The 18,614-nt window shown below is 39.3% G+C and overlaps 1 protein-coding gene across 4 annotated transcripts; it reads left to right on the top strand.

Moving 5' to 3' along the window:
* The first annotated feature begins 485 nt into the window (after positions 1–485).
* On the top strand, positions 486–18,167 carry LOC128359199 (endoplasmin-like). 4 transcript variants are annotated; one of them, XM_053319635.1, is made up of 26 exons: positions 486–642; positions 1,216–1,318; positions 1,652–1,793; positions 1,926–2,042; positions 2,137–2,468; positions 2,585–2,696; positions 2,826–2,954; positions 3,251–3,367; positions 3,476–3,613; positions 3,721–3,798; positions 3,921–3,986; positions 4,128–4,397; positions 4,545–4,790; positions 4,921–5,057; positions 5,180–5,258; positions 5,513–5,672; positions 6,006–6,070; positions 12,302–12,605; positions 14,619–14,674; positions 14,817–14,900; positions 15,148–15,254; positions 15,401–15,554; positions 17,165–17,266; positions 17,357–17,431; positions 17,711–17,846; positions 18,034–18,167. In XM_053319635.1, exons 1-26 carry the CDS (start codon positions 594–596, stop codon positions 18,165–18,167), a joined length of 3,492 nt encoding a protein of 1,163 aa, XP_053175610.1. In that variant the 5' UTR covers positions 486–593. The 4 variants fall into 4 exon arrangements, with proteins under 4 accessions (XP_053175610.1, XP_053175611.1, XP_053175614.1 ...); XM_053319636.1 differs by lacking the exons at positions 12,302–12,605; positions 14,619–14,674; positions 14,817–14,900; ... (4 more) ...; positions 17,711–17,846; positions 18,034–18,167 and adding an exon at positions 6,178–6,456 and having other exon boundaries at positions 487–642; positions 5,513–5,668; positions 5,975–6,070; XM_053319639.1 differs by lacking the exons at positions 486–642; positions 1,216–1,318; positions 1,652–1,793; ... (12 more) ...; positions 5,513–5,672; positions 6,006–6,070 and adding exons at positions 13,683–13,730; positions 17,542–17,610 and having other exon boundaries at positions 12,341–12,563.
* The last annotated feature ends 447 nt before the right edge of the window (positions 18,168–18,614 follow it).

The following is an 18,614-nucleotide window of genomic DNA, read 5'->3' as shown; positions in this document are numbered from 1 at the left end:
AGGATATCTAATTACAATGAAGTCACATCATTTTAGAAAGTACAATGCAGATAGGCTTTAAACAACACCACTCATCTAGGTACCTTTACACTCTCCTTAGTTAGTCTTACACCACACTAAACTAAATGCTCCAATGGTAGTCGCGCGCGCCACAAACTAAAAACGTGTCTTTAATACCATTACGCGTCAGTGTGTCACTTGACCGTCAAATCAAAGTTTAACTAACGTGTTGACAGAGATATTTTTTTCCCTTTCTCTCTCTCTAAGAGCTTGAGCTTGAGAGGTACATTTTTAGGAAGTGATGTGCTGATTATTCATTCTTGGCCAATGGTTACCAGCCACGATTTGCGGGTATTGACTTATGTAGAAGAAGCTGATTGGGCCTCGTGTGCCGTAAACTGCTCTGTGATTCGTCTGAGCTTGTGCGTGGTGCGCTGTCATTGGCCGGTTGTCACGGGTTTAATAGAGTGGGCTCTTTCGGTGGCAGAGGTGTCTTGTCAGTCTCTCTTGTAAAAGCAGTGCTGCATGCACTCATCCCCGGCTTTTGTCTCAGGAGCTCCGGACTCATATCGTCTATCAAGCAGTATCTCAAAATGAAACGTGTTTGGGTGATAGGTCTCCTCTTCGCACTTTTAGCCTTTGGTGAGTAGCTAAAAGATTGACTCTCTCATAACACTCTTGTTTTCTTTTAAATCATTGGTTAACGTTTTAGCTAACATTAGCCAGTAAGCTAGCGTTAACTTGCTTCTTTCGTTTGCTGCTCATTAATGACTAAGAGTCGAGACCTGATACTTAGCGTTTTTATTTGCTTCATTTTGGTATTTTTGTGAGCGATAAATAGCATTGTTGGTATGGCTTTAACACGTTTCTCAGAGGGTGGCTAGTACCGTTATCGGTTATTCCCAACTTACTTCCCTTTCCAGAAGTTTCTATTAGAAAATGTTATGTTATAGCTACCTGAAGACAGCTAATATCACCCAGGAGAAATCTTACTGCTGCATGTATAGATCCATGTCCATATCCTGGCTTTAAAATAGCTGGTCGAACAGCTAACCTGAAAACATGAATATGAAAGCATTTGGAGATTTTCATTGTGCCATTGCAGAGCCCCATTCTTGATTATATAATCTCTAATGCTTAATATTTCTGCAGATAAACACCCAGTAAGCCAGTAGATTTTTTTTAAAAATCTAACAACTTTTCCTTCATTTGCAGCTTCTGTAAAGGCAGAGGATGAAGTTGACGTGGATGGGACAGTGGAGGAAGATCTGGGTAAAAGCAGGGATGGCTCCAAAACGGATGATGAGGTGATTCAGAGGTAGGTGACGCTTTGAATATCTTTTTCAGTTTCAGTCTGTTGAGTGATCTTAGTTGTCCCTATCTAGAAAGGGCGACTGAACCTTTAGTTAAGAGCACAAGGTCAACATGACCAAGCTTGTGCACACAAACGCGTTGCACTGGTGGCAAAGCCTCGCCGTGTTTTCATTTACTGCACATCCCTCATTAAGACCTGCACCTCATGTGTCTTTGGCTTCAATCTGGATATTGATCCCTCGAGAGGAGAACAGCTCTGCATGTTTTGTTTGATAGTTACAATTTGTTGGTGTGCAATTCCCTGATCTCACCTGTGTGTGTGTCTGTCTATCCTCAGAGAGGAGGAGGCTATCCAATTGGATGGGTTGAATGCAGCTCAGATTAAGGAAATCAGAGAAAAGTCGGAGAAACATGTTTTCCAGGCTGAAGTCAATCGTATGATGAAGCTGATCATTAACTCCCTCTACAAGAACAAGGAGGTGAGCAGGATTACATATCATATGTTTTATATTTTTCTATTCTCATTATTTTTAGGCATTTACTTGCACAGTATGTCTTGCAGAAGTCATCATAGAGGGCTGAGGTAATGAACTATTTTTGTTCCGTGTCAGATCTTCCTTAGGGAGCTGATTTCCAATGCCTCAGATGCCCTGGACAAGATCCGCTTAATGTCACTCACCCATGAAGATGCAATGGCCACCAACGAAGAGTTGACCATCAAAATCAAAGTATGCACAAGAGAAATGCACGTTTCAGTCTTAACTGGTAATGTTAATAGTTGTTATCCCGTTTGTAATATACCTGTGTTGTTCCTCTCTACAGTCTGATAAGGAGAAGAACATGCTCCACATCACTGACACTGGTCTTGGAATGACCAAAGAGGACCTGGTGAAGAACTTGGGCACCATTGCCAAGTCTGGCACCAGTGAGTTCCTCAACAAGATGACAGATATGCAGAATGAGGATCAGTCTACTTCAGAGTTGATCGGCCAGTTCGGTGTGGGTTTCTACTCTGCTTTCCTCGTCGCCGACAAGGTCATTGTGACATCCAAGCACAACAACGACACCCAGCACATTTGGGAGTCTGACTCTAACCAGTTCTCTGTCATTGAGGACCCTCGTGGCGACACACTGGGCAGAGGAACCACCATCACGTAAGTTTTACATTTTATTCAGATAAAAGTTACACATAGAAAATAGTATTATGTATACAAAATAATATTGTCAGAGAAATACAATTAAATCTTCTCCCTCCTCTTTTTTTTTTCAGACTGGTCATGAAGGAGGAGGCCTCAGACTATCTGGAGCTGGAGACCATCAAGAACCTTGTCAAGAAGTACTCTCAATTCATCAACTTCCCCATTTACGTTTGGGCCAGCAAGGTGATTACTCAAGACTCTTCCTTCCACACTGGGACTCAGACTTAATCCCAGCATAGTGATGTTATGAAACTGACGCACATTGTAGTTAACACATGGACATTGCATAATTTTTTCCCTTTGACACAACAGACTGAGACCGTTGAGGAGCCCATAGAGGAAGATGCTGAGGCAGCAGAAGAACCAGAGAAAGAGGTTGCCGAAGAAGAGGCTGAGGTGGAGGAAGAGGAGGAGGACAAAGACAAGCCCAAGACAAAGAAGGTAGGATGTCATTGTAGGATTGGTCGACATAGACAATATAAATATTTGAATGATTATCTCAATAGTATTTTAATTCTTGGAAGCGTTGGAGAAGTACATGTTTTTAAGATCTGTAAAGTTTCCTTTTATATATGCATGAGTTTTTAACCATTAGAGTATTGAGAACAAGTTGATATGGAGAGGTGATGAGTAATATTGGTATTACTCAGCCCTTTAGTTCTAAACCAGTTGGCTTATTTTCTCTTACAAAAGGAATATTTTTTTTGGCCATTTTTGATGTGTGATTGTGTTTATAGGTTGAGAAGACTGTGTGGGACTGGGAACTGATGAATGATATCAAGCCCATCTGGCAGAGACCAGCAAAGGAGGTTGAGGAGGATGAATATACGGCTTTCTACAAGACCTTCTCTAAGGTAGGCACTTCAGCAGTAACATTACATCAAACTGCAGTGCTGAGTGTGTGATTTAAGCACTATCTGTAGGCCCAGCCAGTAAAAGTTTTTGTCACTGTTTTTCAACAGGACAGCGACGATCCTCTGGCTCACATCCACTTCACCGCTGAGGGTGAGGTTACCTTCAAGTCCATCCTGTTTGTGCCCAAAGCAGCTCCCCGTGGCCTGTTTGACGAATATGGCTCCAAGAAGAATGACTTCATCAAGGTATGTTAAGCAGTATTTAGTTACCATTTTAGGTGTATTTTCTTCTAATGTGGTATTCAGGAAATCCTGCTGCTCAGTTTCTAAATCGATGTCTCTTTTTGTCACAGCTGTTTGTCAGGAGAGTTTTCATCACAGATGACTTCAACGATATGATGCCCAAGTACCTGAACTTTGTCAAGGGAGTGGTGAGTTTTTTTTTTGTTTGTTTTTTCAAACTGCAGCCATATGATAAAATACACTATAGAAACTAGCTTGTTTCTTCTTTAATATCACCTGCACTGTGATTAATGTAAATTTATTTTGTTAGGTTGACTCTGATGACCTTCCCCTCAATGTGTCCAGAGAGACTCTGCAGCAACACAAACTGCTCAAGGTGAGCTTTGCATCTAAAACAGGCACAGCAATGATTCTGCAGTTTCACATTTGAATTAAATGCAGCAAGATTATAGATGAGGGAAAAGTAAAGGCTTAATAAAAGGGAAAATGACAAGTCACTATTTTGTACGTCCTTCAGGTTATCCGTAAGAAGCTGGTGCGTAAGACTTTGGACATGATCAAGAAGATTGCAGAGGAACAGTACAACGAGAAGTTCTGGAAGGAGTTTGGAACCAACATCAAGCTGGGCGTCATTGAGGACCACTCCAACAGGACCCGTCTGGCTAAGCTGCTCCGCTTCCAGACCTCCAACAGCGACAAAGAAGTTGCCAGCCTGGAGCAGTATGTGGAGCGCATGAAGGAGAAGCAGGACAAGATCTACTTTATGGCTGGTACCAGCAGGAAGGAGGTGAGAGGATACAAAAAAGGAAAAAAAAAATCTGTATTGTATTGTATTTTACCTATTTATTTACCAATTTATACAAAACAAAGATGTCTTATTTAACACCCAGAGATAATCATGGCATTGATCATCTAACTTAATTTCCCTCTGTAGGCCGAAGTTTCTCCCTTCGTTGAGAGGCTGCTGAAGAAGGGTTATGAGGTGATCTACCTGACAGAGCCTGTGGATGAGTACTGCATCCAAGCACTCCCCGAGTTTGATGGAAAACGCTTCCAGAACGTGGCAAAGGAGGGTGTCAAATTTGACGAGAGTGAGAAGGCCAAGGAGAAGAGGGAGGCATTGGAGAAGGACTACGAACCACTCACCACGTGGCTGAAGGACAAGGCCCTGAAGGACAAGGTAGACCACTGATAATTTTGTAATAATCAGTGCCTCTGTGGCTATTATTTCTTATGTGTTGAAGTTTTGTTGCAGCTGTCATGTCTATTCCATCATTTACATTATTTCATACTTTGATGTTTTCCCACAGATTGAGAAGGCCGTCCTCTCTCAGAGGCTAACCAACTCACCCTGTGCTTTAGTTGCCAGTCAGTACGGTTGGTCAGGAAACATGGAGAGGATCATGAAGGCACAAGCTTATCAGACAGGAAAAGACATTTCCACAAAGTGAGCAGTGGTGATACTATATTTTCTAAGAATGTTATTCGTCATTATTACAGAGAAAAATACTAACATTGAACATGATGTGACATGTCTGACTTTTAATCATTGCATTTTTCTTCTTTCAGTTATTACGCCAGCCAGAAGAAAACATTAGAAATCAACCCCAAACATCCTCTCATTAAGCAGATGCTTAAGAAAGTCAATGTAAGTTTTAACATTATTATTGTCTACATATGTGTGCTGCACTATGTACTTAAAATGCCTTATTGCTTTTATAAGAAGGCAGATTTAATTTTATTGTTTTCATTTATATCAAACTGCAGTCAGCTGTTAAACTAATAACTGCTAAGGAACACCGAGTAGCTGTATTCATTATCATTTATAATGTAAACTGTAAGACAGTCAGATGAGCGTTTAATGAAGCAGAGAACTGAAGTCTCTGTGTTCATGTTTTTCAGGATGACACTGAGGACCAGTACGCGTCAGATATGGCTGTGATTCTGTTTGAGACGGCCACGCTGCGCTCAGGCTACCAGCTGGCCGACACAAAGGAGTATGGAGACAGGATAGAGCGCATGCTCCGACTCAGCATGGACGTACCTCTGGACGAACAGGCAAGTGTTTGTCAGCTGTCATGTGTTCCTGTGGGAACATTTGAATGGCAAATGTTTTCAGTTTCATTGTGCATGTGTCGAGTCATATCTGCTCTGCCACAGCCGGCCGACTCTTAATCTTATTTTTATGAATAGATTAAACTGTTCATTTTGCATTTGAAATACAGTGGTTCCACTCCCCTAATATTTACAGTATTTTGTGACTTCAGGTGTTTTTTAAACATCTTTAGATTGCCTAGTTTGGTGACTATGCTAGCACTGTGATGTGTTGGGTGTTATGTTAAGAATTATGTTACTGTTGTGCAGATTGAAGAAGAGCCAGAGGAAGAACCAGAAGAGCCTGCTGAGGAAGACTCTGAAGATAAAGAGGAAATCGTAGATGAGGATGATGATGAAGAATCTGTAAGAACAGATGCTGCGCTATTTTAAGAATCTGAAAATATTCAAATGTTGAGTATGTACTCTTCTGGCTTTTTTTAATTCATACCTTGAATTTTGTTTCCTTGCAGACAACAACAGACAAAGATGAACTGTGAAACACTGAAAAGAAGAACATTTAACAATGAAGCTGGAAACCAGATTTGAGTTCCAGCACCACCGTGGTTGATGTTATCCTGGGTGGGGTCCCTGGGTTGGGGTTTTTTAAGGCGAGCATTGTTTGTTTTTTGTTTTTTTTTATTACATTCCTCATGACTGTAAATTTGTTAATATTTAACTGACCTGTTTATGGAAAGATGCGATCCTGTCTCTTGATCAAATAAATGTTTCCTGAAAAAAGGGACACTTAATGTTTTGTGTGATGTTTTAAAGGCGGGGATCAACTATGTATTGTGGGTTTCATAAAGTCACAGCAGATTGTGGTTATGTGAATAACAATGACAAAAGGATTTTAATTAACTCAGACTTGACTGCCAGTCAGACACTCGCCCATCTACAAAGTGCTGTTTCTGACAGTGCTTTCAGTTTTAAAAGGAAACCTGATGTAACTAGTCTCTAGAGGCTGAATCATCTGTGCTCAGATTGCAGATCCACTGGTCAAAAAATACAGCGAAATGATTTAAAATGCTGAAGGGAAATGGCTAAATGCTGTCAAACAGAAAGGAAGCAGTTGTGCCTTTTCTGTTACAGAGTCTTTCCTACAAGTTCTTACTTCAATTACTCTTAAAGTACCACTAAAAATGGTTTGAGAAATTACATTTGTTGCTCAATGTCATGTTTTTCACATAAATCCTACAAGGTTAAAAAAAAAAAAAATCTACATTCCTACAGGTTTTTCCAGAGTTTAATAGAAACATTAAAATGGAAATATTCTTGGAAGCTTCAAACTACAAAACACAAATGCTCAATAGTTAAACTCATCTAGCAGTGTTGCAGCCATGGTGAGAGACCCCTTCGCCACTTTAGTCAACTACTCCCCACATCCTCTAACAGAGCACATTCAGCCTTGATGTCTCACATGTGGTTCATTATTACCCATGATGCCTTGTTACTACTGGTTTACCGGCCTGTCTGTTGGATTACTGCTGCATTATTGCTCTCTGTGCTTGCTGCTAACATGGGCCAGAGGAATAAAAGAGCTGTAGGTGTGTAAACTATTTCTTAATCTTATTGTGAGGATTACTAATAATGATGATAAATGAATTCATACTGCTGATTTCAGGAATCAGAGATCAAACTTTAAAAAAAAAAGTTTTGGCAGTATTGATCTCCATCCCATTTTTGTTTTGCTGTGAGTGTTTTCCTTCTGACTGTTCTGTTTCACAGCATTGAAGATCCAGGTTAGAGTACATCACATCTTTGAAGACTGTGAAATCCCCCACACTTGTAGGCAACTGAACAATGCTGAGTAAGCGCCTGTGGTTTCTTTACAGCACCTTCAAAGAAAGACATCCTACTGGTAAGGCCTGATTTAGTGGATGCATTTTCTAAGTGTCTTTATTGGTCTGTTTTACTGAACTTGAAGAGTCACTTGACTATTAGGAGAATCTAACCAGCCCCTAACTGTGAGAACAAGCACTAATTACAGACTAGAGGTGAAGGAAAGGGTGTGGCCTCAGAGAATCTAAAAATCAGCCTTTATAGTATAAACACATCAGTTTATCAGTTGTTTTGGTGCTGCATGAACAGAAAGGTATTATGTATATCTAAAAATAATTTTCCAATCAATAACTGCCATTAAAAATGAGGCAAATGAGTGAAGTTTCTCTTAACTCACAGTCTTAAGCTGCCATCAGGTAAATGTCAAGACTTCAATGGAAACTGCAGGGTCGACTCTTCTTATCAGCGACGTCTGTGTGTATTTTAGTAACAACACTTAAATCTGATATGAGCAAATTGAATGGGCTTATCTCAACATCTAAGAGTAACTGCTGTGGAAACTTAAAAAGGCCTAAACAAACCTTAGCAGAGCCTGGGTTTATAGTGGCTTAAAAAGTTTCTGTGAACCTGGAGGCATCTTAAAATATATACATAAATCTCTGTGTTAAAAAAACAATACAAACTACATCTGTTGTAGCTACAGTTATACTTTTCCATATTTATTATCCTCTATGTGTCATAAATGTCCACGCCCTCTACTTTGTGACAACTGGTGATATTGGCCCTTTTTCTCCTGCACTGATCTAATGAATATCTTTTTTCACACCATGACCCAATTTCACTTTCCTTATGTTCTCAAATGTCTCTCTTTGTACAACATGTTATGTCCCTTCCAGCACACTGGCATTAGGCTGCAGCAAATTAATCATGAAGATATTTTTTAAAGGAGGATCTGACTAAACACCAGAATGATTCATCAGACTTTATTATGCAAAGAGATAATGTACTGTATTTATTTTAAACATTGCATTACTATGTCAAACAATGTCCAGCAGGGGGCACAGTCACCCACCTCTTGAATGACACGTTTTTCCTCCCAAAGAAAGGAGACACTGTGTTAGTACAATATTTTTTGGACTCATTGGTAGATGTTTCATTTTTCAATGTATGAGCTCACAAAACACCTACAACACCTACATCTTCTCAAAGGCTAATACATGGCTGACAAAGTGACAATATTTAGCTATTTAGCTTTTCATCTGTATTGTTTTTTTACACGCACACACACAGACAGACATATATGGAAGAATCTGTATTATCAGTTTAGTCATGAGAAAACTCTTACCATAATTAAGAATTTTTAAACATAGAGATTGCATAATACATACATTACACCTGCTCTTATGACAGAGCTAAGAAATGATCTTGCCTTAATCAGACCTCACGTGCAACACTTTCTGGTCATAACATTAAAAAGCTATAAGGAAAGATAATAGCAGATATGAGTTTAAGGTTTAAGGCTTTAATGATTAGTATGCTCAGTAACCATTCCAGCTCCAATTCATTCTTGTGCTTCTTCTTTATAATATAATTTATGTCATTATAAAATTGGTGGTTACATTTCTGCCATAATGAGAGAAATTCATTACACAGTAAAGCTAATTATGTAAAGGTCAGTCTGACTGCTACAGTAGGATTTTACCATAAACAATTAAAAAAACCCCACTTTAAATCATTAAAGAGCCCCTGACGACTAGACCTACGTGAGGTGGAAGCATTCACCTCTTCACTGTCTTTGCCATCATAAACCACAGTTACAGAAGCTACATATTTTGGTTTTATAACAGATATTAACTGTTGATATAGGAGTGACTATAACTGTATAGCTATAAATCTAGTGAAGTAAAAGTACTATATTTCCCTATGAAATGTAGTGGGGAGCCAGTATAAAGTGGCATAAAATGGACTTGTAGTAAGTAACATACAAGTACCTCAAAAAGTACAGTACTTTAATAATGTATGTGTTGATGTGTTTTATATGATATTGACCCTGAATAGAATCTTAATCTTAGTCTTGTCTTTTTTGCAAATTTTGAATACACTATTACACTTCAATAGTTTTGGTATTAATATGGGAGAGCCATTAACGCAGGGTACAATATCTATATTAAAAAAAGCCAATTTAATTTGTATTGCTTCATCTCACACCATTTGTTTTTAAGTGCAGATGGCAGCATGAAGTTTTTAATGTTTAGCCCTGTTTGAGCCTGTTTTAGAGAGATGTTGAGTCGACTTTATGTTCATTATAAGGCTGAAGTGTGGTGCTGTTGATCTGTATTGTGTTATACTAGTGTTTGTTTACCCTGTTGCTGTCAGAGAGGTTGGGCAAAATATTAATAAAAATAGAACCTGAACAATATAACCTTTGTGAAGGTAGGGTTTATTGCAGGGCTGTTGTATAATATAACAATAGTTTTAGCTAGATGGAGCTAATAAACTGTTTTATCTGTCATCAGCATCTCTCAGCCAATTCCAAATACAGAAGATTAACAGCCTCCTGTTTGTTCTGTTTAAATAAGGAGTCTTATTCCAAATGTCAACAGAGCTTTCTTGCTTGTATGTAAACCACCTTGCAAGTTTTTTCATTTCTAGTCAGAAACACTTTACATTTGGAATTGTAGTAATTCAACAGCTGTGAGCTCTGTTGGTCTGCTGGGGAGCATTAAGCAGAAACAATCTTCAGGATCTACGGTTCAGAGAGCAGGGTGGATGCACACAGTTTGTTGTCTACCAACAACTGCCTCTGATGTCTTCTTACAACAGGATGGGGTTGCAGTGCACACATCCAAATAAAATCCCTCACCCGGCTCACAGTTGAAAGCTGCAAGTCTCCAATGGTGAGTTGAAGAGCTCAGCTGAGCAGCAACAGTGCAGCATTACAGGCCACTCTATAGACTTGCTCCCATATGTTCGCGTGAGTGAGAAAATGTTGTGGCTTCTTAATAAAGGGTGACAGATATGGGCCACAGCAGGGGGAGGGGTCTCTTAGTGGAGCCACAGAGGACTGATAACTGTGGCATATAGTAGCTGTGCTCTCTTGGTAGAGATTTCTATTTCCTTCTGCTGATAATCTGGATTATTGTTTATTCATTGCACTTTGCCCTCTGCTCCCCAAATACCAACACAACATGATAATCCATGTTGCACACACAAACACGTGGCAGTCTCATTTTCCCCCCATATAATAGCATTTACTCCACCAAGTCTACCAATCAAAACACTATAACGTCAGATCCCCTGACCACAGCCACCTGACTGTCTCTAAATCATGGTCTAAATACCATACTGACATGTCTGTCTGTTGCTCCAAAACTATGAAACCCCCTTCTTCCTGTAGCAGGCGTCTTCTACTCATCAATGCTTTCAAGATTTACACTTCTGCTTATTGGCTTTTAAACCCATCCTGCTGTATTTATTCTAAAGCTGTATATCATTTAATTCTCTCTGTAGGAGTTTAATGTCTTGTGCTCGTTGTCATAAGCAAATTATTTTTTTATTTTATCTTTTTTGTCCTCCAATTTTTCCCTCTATTCCTGCCTGTGTTGTGAAGCACTTTGGATGCTATTCCCATTAAATAACACTTGAGTTCAGTTGAGCTGAGTAACCTGAGAACTCAAAATTTAAGAGCAGAGACCGAGGGAGTTTCTGGTTTTACAGGTTTTTTGAGCACATTTGGATTAGTTTTCTTCTATTGTGAGAAAATGGAAAGGAAAGGAAAGTATAGCCGATGTTCACTAATCAGTAGTTTTAAAACCCAGATGACTGCATCACTTGTCGTAGCTTCTCAATGTGAAGGCTCACTGTAGATGTCTAGACCACCAACATTTCTGTCACAGTAGTTTTGTTATAAATACTTTGTCTATAGTTTAAAGAATGAGAAACTATCTGCCTGTCAGTCACAAAGCTCTGAAAGGTCCCGTGGCATTAAAATAATCATCAGATTTATTAATTTCTCTCCCTCTGGTACAAAGAATTGAGTCCAAATTCTTGCTGCTATTAAAGGAATAATGAGCCTTTGTCTTAAGGCTATTCATTAGTTCATAATCTTAATTAATTAATTGGAATTTGAGTTTTTTCCTCATTGCTCTTCTTCTACATTACTATTTCAAGTTTTAGCAGTTTGATCCCAATGTAAATCAGTAATTATCAAACCCCTCCCCATTTATCAATCTATGACATCATGTTTTCTAATCTTTTGTTTGCTATTATTGCTTGATCCTTTTTATTATTATTACTAGACTTTATATTATGGCGATTTTTTAAATTTTATATTTCAAATGGTCATTAAAAAAATCATTGGCTTATAAAATATTTACCGTCTGTGTGATTTCAGAATAGTCATAGAAAAACATGTCCATAAAAACAAAACCTGGACTAAAGACATAATGTGGACATCTGCCATCTCATCTCTCTATCGATATCTGACAGAGACAATCGTCCTGTTTCTCTCTCCCATCATTTGTATTTTGCGACTGACTGCAGTTCCTGCGCTGCTGCTGCTGCTGCTCATACGCAATCCCTGGATAGGTGGTTGCCATGGATTCCTGGGTCACATGCGTGGGTTTCCTGTAGCCAGAAGCAGCAGAAGATGCTTGGATCAAAAATCCAGAGCCATTTTCACTCAAGAAAAAGAGCGGATCCGCTGTGGATGGATTGCTGACTGGGTGACCTGACTACACCCGTCTGCTAATTTGGCTTTTTAAAAAAACAACAACAAATCTCAGCTGTGTGCTTTTGATTACTTCAAATTCACAGCAAACCGGTTTTGTCCACATCCATAGACTGATAATAGGAATGAGTATAGAAATTCCTGAAGGACTGACGGAGCTGTTACAGAGCTTTACCGTGGAAGTGTTGAGGAATCAGCCCAGGGATCTGCTCGAGTTTGCATTACAGTACTTCACCCAGCTGAAGGACAGTGAGACCAAAGAGGCCTCATTTGGCAATGACCAAAATTCGGCCCCAAGACCTGGAAAAGCGGTCAATTTCATTGACGAAGCCATGCAGATCGATTCTGAAAACGGAGAGGAGGAGGACGACGATGACGAGGAATTCGTAGGTAGGTTAACAGATGTCAGGCAGATATATGAATGTGGATAACCTTTGTTTATTTTGAATGATGAGCATGTAGCCAGTCTGTTCTGGCCGAGGGGGAAATAAGAAACACACTGAGCGCAGTGATGCTCCAGCGCCAGCCACCTTGCATCCACCATGGTTCTGTCATTTGCCATATATGGTCATGGAGGCTGAATGATGGTTTAATGAACGTGCCCTGCTCTTCATCTGTGCAGACACATTTTTGTGATGAGGACATCTGTAAGCTACAGAAAAAGGGGATTAGGTGTGTGTTTTTAGGGGGACCCTGCACCTCTAGGTCATTTGAATATTTTCAGTTTTAGGTGCAGGCCTGATGGGCCTACCCTGATTATGTGTCATATATATGACAAATCAGATCATGTAGAAAACTGAATGATGATGCAAGATGATACAAAATGGCAAATACTGCCCTAGATTAATTTTTGCTGCAGAAACCGGGGCTCATATTTAACACAATGGCCGGTGCACGATTGCCATAAGGTGCAGCAAGTAGCATAGCAACCCAGAGCTCTGACACAGCATCCCAATGAGTGGTGGGGTCTGCAAGGCTGGCTGCAATGGTTACATAAGGACAAATACACTATATTTAATCATTAAACTAACTGTTGTGGTGTTTCGGGGTCATAGCTAATAAATGACACCACTGGTATTGTGTTTCACTGATATTCCAATGAGCTCGCTGGGACAACGCTGGCTGCCAGGCTATTAATGGATGAGACCTCCTATCTAATGTATATTTCATACCAAGCCATTGTGTCTGAGCTTGGCACTTTTTTTTACTATGTTTTACATTTGAATTTTTCTCTCATTTGAATTTGATTCAAAGAGGCAGACGCACTTCAAAGCAGCTGTCCTTATTCAGCTTTTATCCAAATGAATATGGATCTCTAATGAGCACAGGGCTTGGTATTCTCTAATACACATGTAGTGCTGTGGATGTTGTACAACAGTGCATTCATCCAACCCTTTCCATTGATAATTCAGTTACTGTAAGATAGATTTACTTTATCATGAAATCTAACACGTTAATGTATATTTTATGCTTTTGCAGCCCCGGTTATAAACAGATTCATCAGAAGAGCATCAGGTGAGTTGTCATTTGCTGCCTGTTTTATCTTGCTGTTAAAAGCCTGCTCTGTCAAGAGGAGCACTCTGGACAGTGTCGGTGCGGGAAATACATAAAAGTTCTTTGACACATAAGTCTGGATCAGATTTGCTCCAGTACAAACGATATGGAAGGATTTTTCCATCTGTCTTTTCTCACTGTCTTCAGCATATTGTGTTGATTTATTAGAGTTTCGTCTCGAGTTTGGTTAAAAATGTCAATGGATGACGTGGGTGGGGAGTTCAGGACAGGTGCTGCTACTAATAATATTCCTTGCTTATGATAAGAATGAGGTTGTAGCTTCACAAGAGTAACTTTGCTGTTTGACAGTCTGAATGGCCACAAGTATGAGTAAGTGAATGTACTCTATCTCACTTCCTGAAGCATATTTTTTACCATTTATTGCTTAAAATGGGAAATAAACATCCTCAACATACATTAAGATGCTACATTAGCAGCAGACTAAAAATAAAACAGAAGAAAATGTATTGTAAAATTAAATTAGATTAAATATCAATTTCCTGCATTTGTGAAACATTGAGCATTTTTCAACTTGTGTCTTGTAAGATGCTAGCTTCATTCAAGTAAAAGATTTGAAAACTGTATCTTACTGTTTAAAATACAGGAAGGAAATATGAAATGCTGCCACCATTTGCCCCAAAGCGTCACTTTAGATGAGAAAAGTAGTGTTGCAGAAGTTGCATGAAGTGGTGCTGAATCATCCCAGTGGTCTGGCTTTTGTTTTTATTGGAGTGAGGACTGTGTGCACTTTAGTGTTTGGGTTAAAATGTTGTTATGAAGGACTGGTCAGAAAGTTTTAGTTGAATTTGTAGTGTTTAGTTCATTCATTTGTTGGTCTCTGTCATGCAGTGTGTGCTGAAGCGTTCAATCCTGATGAAGATGATGATGAGGATAAAGAGCCATGGGTAAACTTATTTGTTTGTCTGGTTTGATTTTACTTGAACAGTATGAATTGTAGCTTTGAGTCTAAATAAAACAGTCTTCAGTATGTAGTCTTATGTGTAGGCTGCTATGAGGCAAATAAAACAGGACTGATTTAATTCACAGGTCACCCACCCAAAAACAGATGAGCAGAGACAGAGACTACAGGAAGCATGTAGGGACATTCTCCTCTTCAAGAATTTGGATCCGGTGAGTAGATTACTCCATAAACCCTCAGTGCTTCTCTGGCTTATGCTCTTCCATCTCTTAAATTACACAAAGGACATGCAGAACCTGGAGGTTTTTGCCACAACTCAGTACACCATGCATGCATTTTAAAGATGGTCATATTTGAAATAGCACGCTAGGTAGATTCTGGGTGATTGTTTCCACACATAAATTTTAAAAATACTTGGCTGTCGTTTTTGTTAAACATTGCTACCTCATACCATCACAGGAGGAGATGTCTCAGGTGCTGGATGCCATTTTTGAGAAGTTCTGCACAGAAGGGGAGCACATCATTGATCAAGATGATGATGGGGACAACTTCTATGTTATTGAAAGGTGATCTCTCAAGTCATGCTTAGTCTGTGGTTACTTCTGAATCAGATTACAATTGTCAAATGTGTTAGGAAATTCAGGAAAAACCAATATGGTTGATGTGTCTTCATATTTTCTCTGCTTGTCTGTTTTCCTTCTTTTTTTTTCAGTGGGACGTATAACATTTTTGTAATGGTTGATGGTGCGGAGAAGCTGGTAGGCAGCTATGACAACCGAGGCAGCTTCGGAGAATTGGCGTTGATGTACAACACCCCCAGAGCAGCCACAATAATTGCCACCTCACCTGGAGCCCTTTGGTGCCTAGTGAGTAAACCATGAAATCCTAGTGTAAAAGCACAGTCCGCTCTGTAGTTATAATGCTGTCAGTCCTCATTATTTACGGTAAATATCCATGTGTGGAACTGATTGTCCTGGTACTACAGGTGAGATCATGCCATCTCATTGAGATAACATACGAAATCCAGTGAGTGCAACTAAGAATGGGAGAGCCCTAATCTTGCCACAGGGCATTACTTTACATGTTCATTAATGCAAATATTAAAATGAATGAATGTGCAAACTGGATATGAAACATGATACCCAATAATGATAATACAGGTCCATTCAAAGAGCTCAACTAGCAGATCAGTTCAGACAATCAAGGCTAAACTTGTCTATTTTAGCAAGTCTGCACCTCAGATCAATTTTAATTTATAGCATCTCAAGTAGCTAAATACTTGAGATGTTATAAATTATCAAAATCTGAAAACCAGGGCTGCCAAATCCATCATGAAGTACAAATAAGTAGTATTCTCTGAATGGCTTCATTTGAATGGTATTTTAGTTCAACGACATCCAACTATTTTCTATATTGCAGCCAGAACAGCTGTTTTGAATATTCCGTTGCTACTCAATCCTGTTTCTGTGATGCAGTATGTATATTAATGACTCAGTGGGAGTTGTGTCCTTAAACTGTGGGTAACAGCTTCGTTATGTCATCTGTATGCAGACGAGGCAGGTTGCAGCTGTATCCTCTGTTGACCTGGGTACTTGTAGTGTGTGTTTGAGTCTGTGAACAAGCAGCCAAGTGGAACAGTGTGCAGCATTTTGTGTCAGCTAAGTCCACCCATCAAGCCCCTGAGGTTGAGCAGGGACAGTGCTGCTAAGGGGCTTCTGAGTAAACTGTAGACAATAGTAGCAAATCGTATCTGAGTCTGACTTAGGACTGACTTTACTGACCACCCTAAGCAGCTGCCAACATTACTTACAGTACAGAGTAACCACCTAACCACTGTCAGCAGCATGTCGTGTAACATGCTGCTGGCATTCATTTCTTTCCGTCTTCACCCGTGGGCCTTCAGGCTGATAAATCTTCAGTTTCAAGTGCAATATTCAGTCTATCAAGTGCAATAGTTTTTTTTCTTACACTATTTATTCCCCCATTGTTTGATTGTTTATTTTGTCTGTCTAATTAATTCATCTTTATTGTTTGTTTTTATTGACTACCCAGCCTTTGTTTTAGATGTAGCACTGCTTATCTCACTGTATATTCTTGTACAATGATAATAAAATGAAATTTAAGGGTTTACAATCAAAAGCAGCAGAATGACTTGAGCGCACGGGTGCTGCAGTTTATCTTGGGTGCTGTTATGGTTTGCAAGGGATCTGCATACTTAAAATCTGGTTTACAGCGACCCCTACTGTGAAATGTTATTCCATATATGAGATATTGTTTTGTGAACCAGTGCCAGAAATATGTGGAACTGTAAGGAAAATGAGTACCCAGCTGTCCTGAATTCTAGAGAGTTCAGGGACAAGTGCATAATTAAAAAATATATGTTACATGCTCTTAGACTTACTGTGCACCATGGATTATTTCTCAAGTGGTTTGTTAACATGAACCTGAATGTTTTCCCTCTGAATCTCTCTTTCAGGATCGTCTTACATTCAGGAGGATCATAGTGAAAAACAATGCCAAGAAGAGAAGGCTGTATGAGGCATTCATTGAAACGCTACCGCTGCTTACGTCATTAGAGGTTAAGATTAGTTTTATCCTCCGGCATTAAGTAGGTGCAGTGTGCATTTACAGTAAAGCCATGGTCAACTAAATTTCCTTTCATCCACAGCTCTCAGAGAGGATGAAGGTAGTAGATGTCATATCTACCAGGGTGTACACTGATTCACAGCAGATTATTGCTCAGGTGAGTAATCTCTTGGTATTATCTGTACCTGGATTGGACTGTTCAGCATTTATAAACACACTGTCTTTTTCTGTGCTCATTTACAATTCCATTAATGCTTTGTATTACAGGGGGATCTGGCTGATTGCTTCTACATCGTTGAGTCTGGCCAAGTTAGAATCAACATGAAAAGAAGCAGGGTATGTTTGACAGCAGTCTACTTCTTATTATAGTCATACAGTTTATACTTGAATATTTTTTGTTTGGTATCTTATGGTATGCATGTTTTATTCTTTTCAGACGAAAAAAGACCAGGAGGAAGAGGAGATGGAAATCGCAACATGCTCCAGGGGCCAGTATTTTGGAGAATTGGCACTTGTCACAAACAAGCCAAGAGCTGCATCAGCCTATGCTGTGGGAAGCGTCAAATGCTTGGGTACATTTTGTACAATTTTATGACAATACATACATTGTTTCTAGCCATTCACCCCCCCCCCCCCCCCCCATTTTAGATGTATCTTTTTTAATACTGAATATAAATAAGATTTAAGGCAGATCTTCTTTTGTTGCATTACTCTCCTTAAGCTGCACCTGTCTGACTCTTCTCTTCTTTTATTTGCCAGTCATGGACGTTAAAGCCTTTGAGAGATTGCTGGGCCCATGCATGGACATCATGAAGAGAAACATTGCTAACTATGAGGAGCAACTAGTGGCCCTGTTTGGAAGTAGCACTGAGATTGAGCAACAAAGTGCATGAGACGGCTCCAATGGACCATGAATTGGTTGATGGAAAAAAAAGAGGCTTATACGGATGTTTTTCCCCCATAACCACTTAAACAGCTTTTCTTACAAGAAATGTGAATATACACTACAACATTTGTGTGTCAGATAGATAAAACAGACTACGTCAGTTTCCCATGTGAGACATTTTAACAGTTTGCCACAGAGTGTTATGAGAAAAATAATGTAAGCCAAAGCAGAGTTGCTTAAAGCTTGTTTAAATTAGATTTCTCACGACTCTTTAAAAACGTAAGTGTACATTTTACCTGTCTGTGTCAGATTTGTTTATATATATTGAACACTTTTGTTAAGGCTCACCTTTTTTTCACAGTGTTATAGTTACACCTACAGCATTAATATCCTTTGTAAATTTCTAAACATTGTTTGTTAAAATCAGATGCCAAAGCTAATTTCTTACTGGGTA

Source organism: Scomber japonicus, chromosome 5 (genome assembly GCF_027409825.1).
Source record: "Scomber japonicus isolate fScoJap1 chromosome 5, fScoJap1.pri, whole genome shotgun sequence".
In the NCBI taxonomy this organism is placed as follows: domain Eukaryota; kingdom Metazoa; phylum Chordata; class Actinopteri; order Scombriformes; family Scombridae; genus Scomber; species Scomber japonicus.
This window is presented reverse-complemented; position numbering and strand designations above follow the sequence as displayed.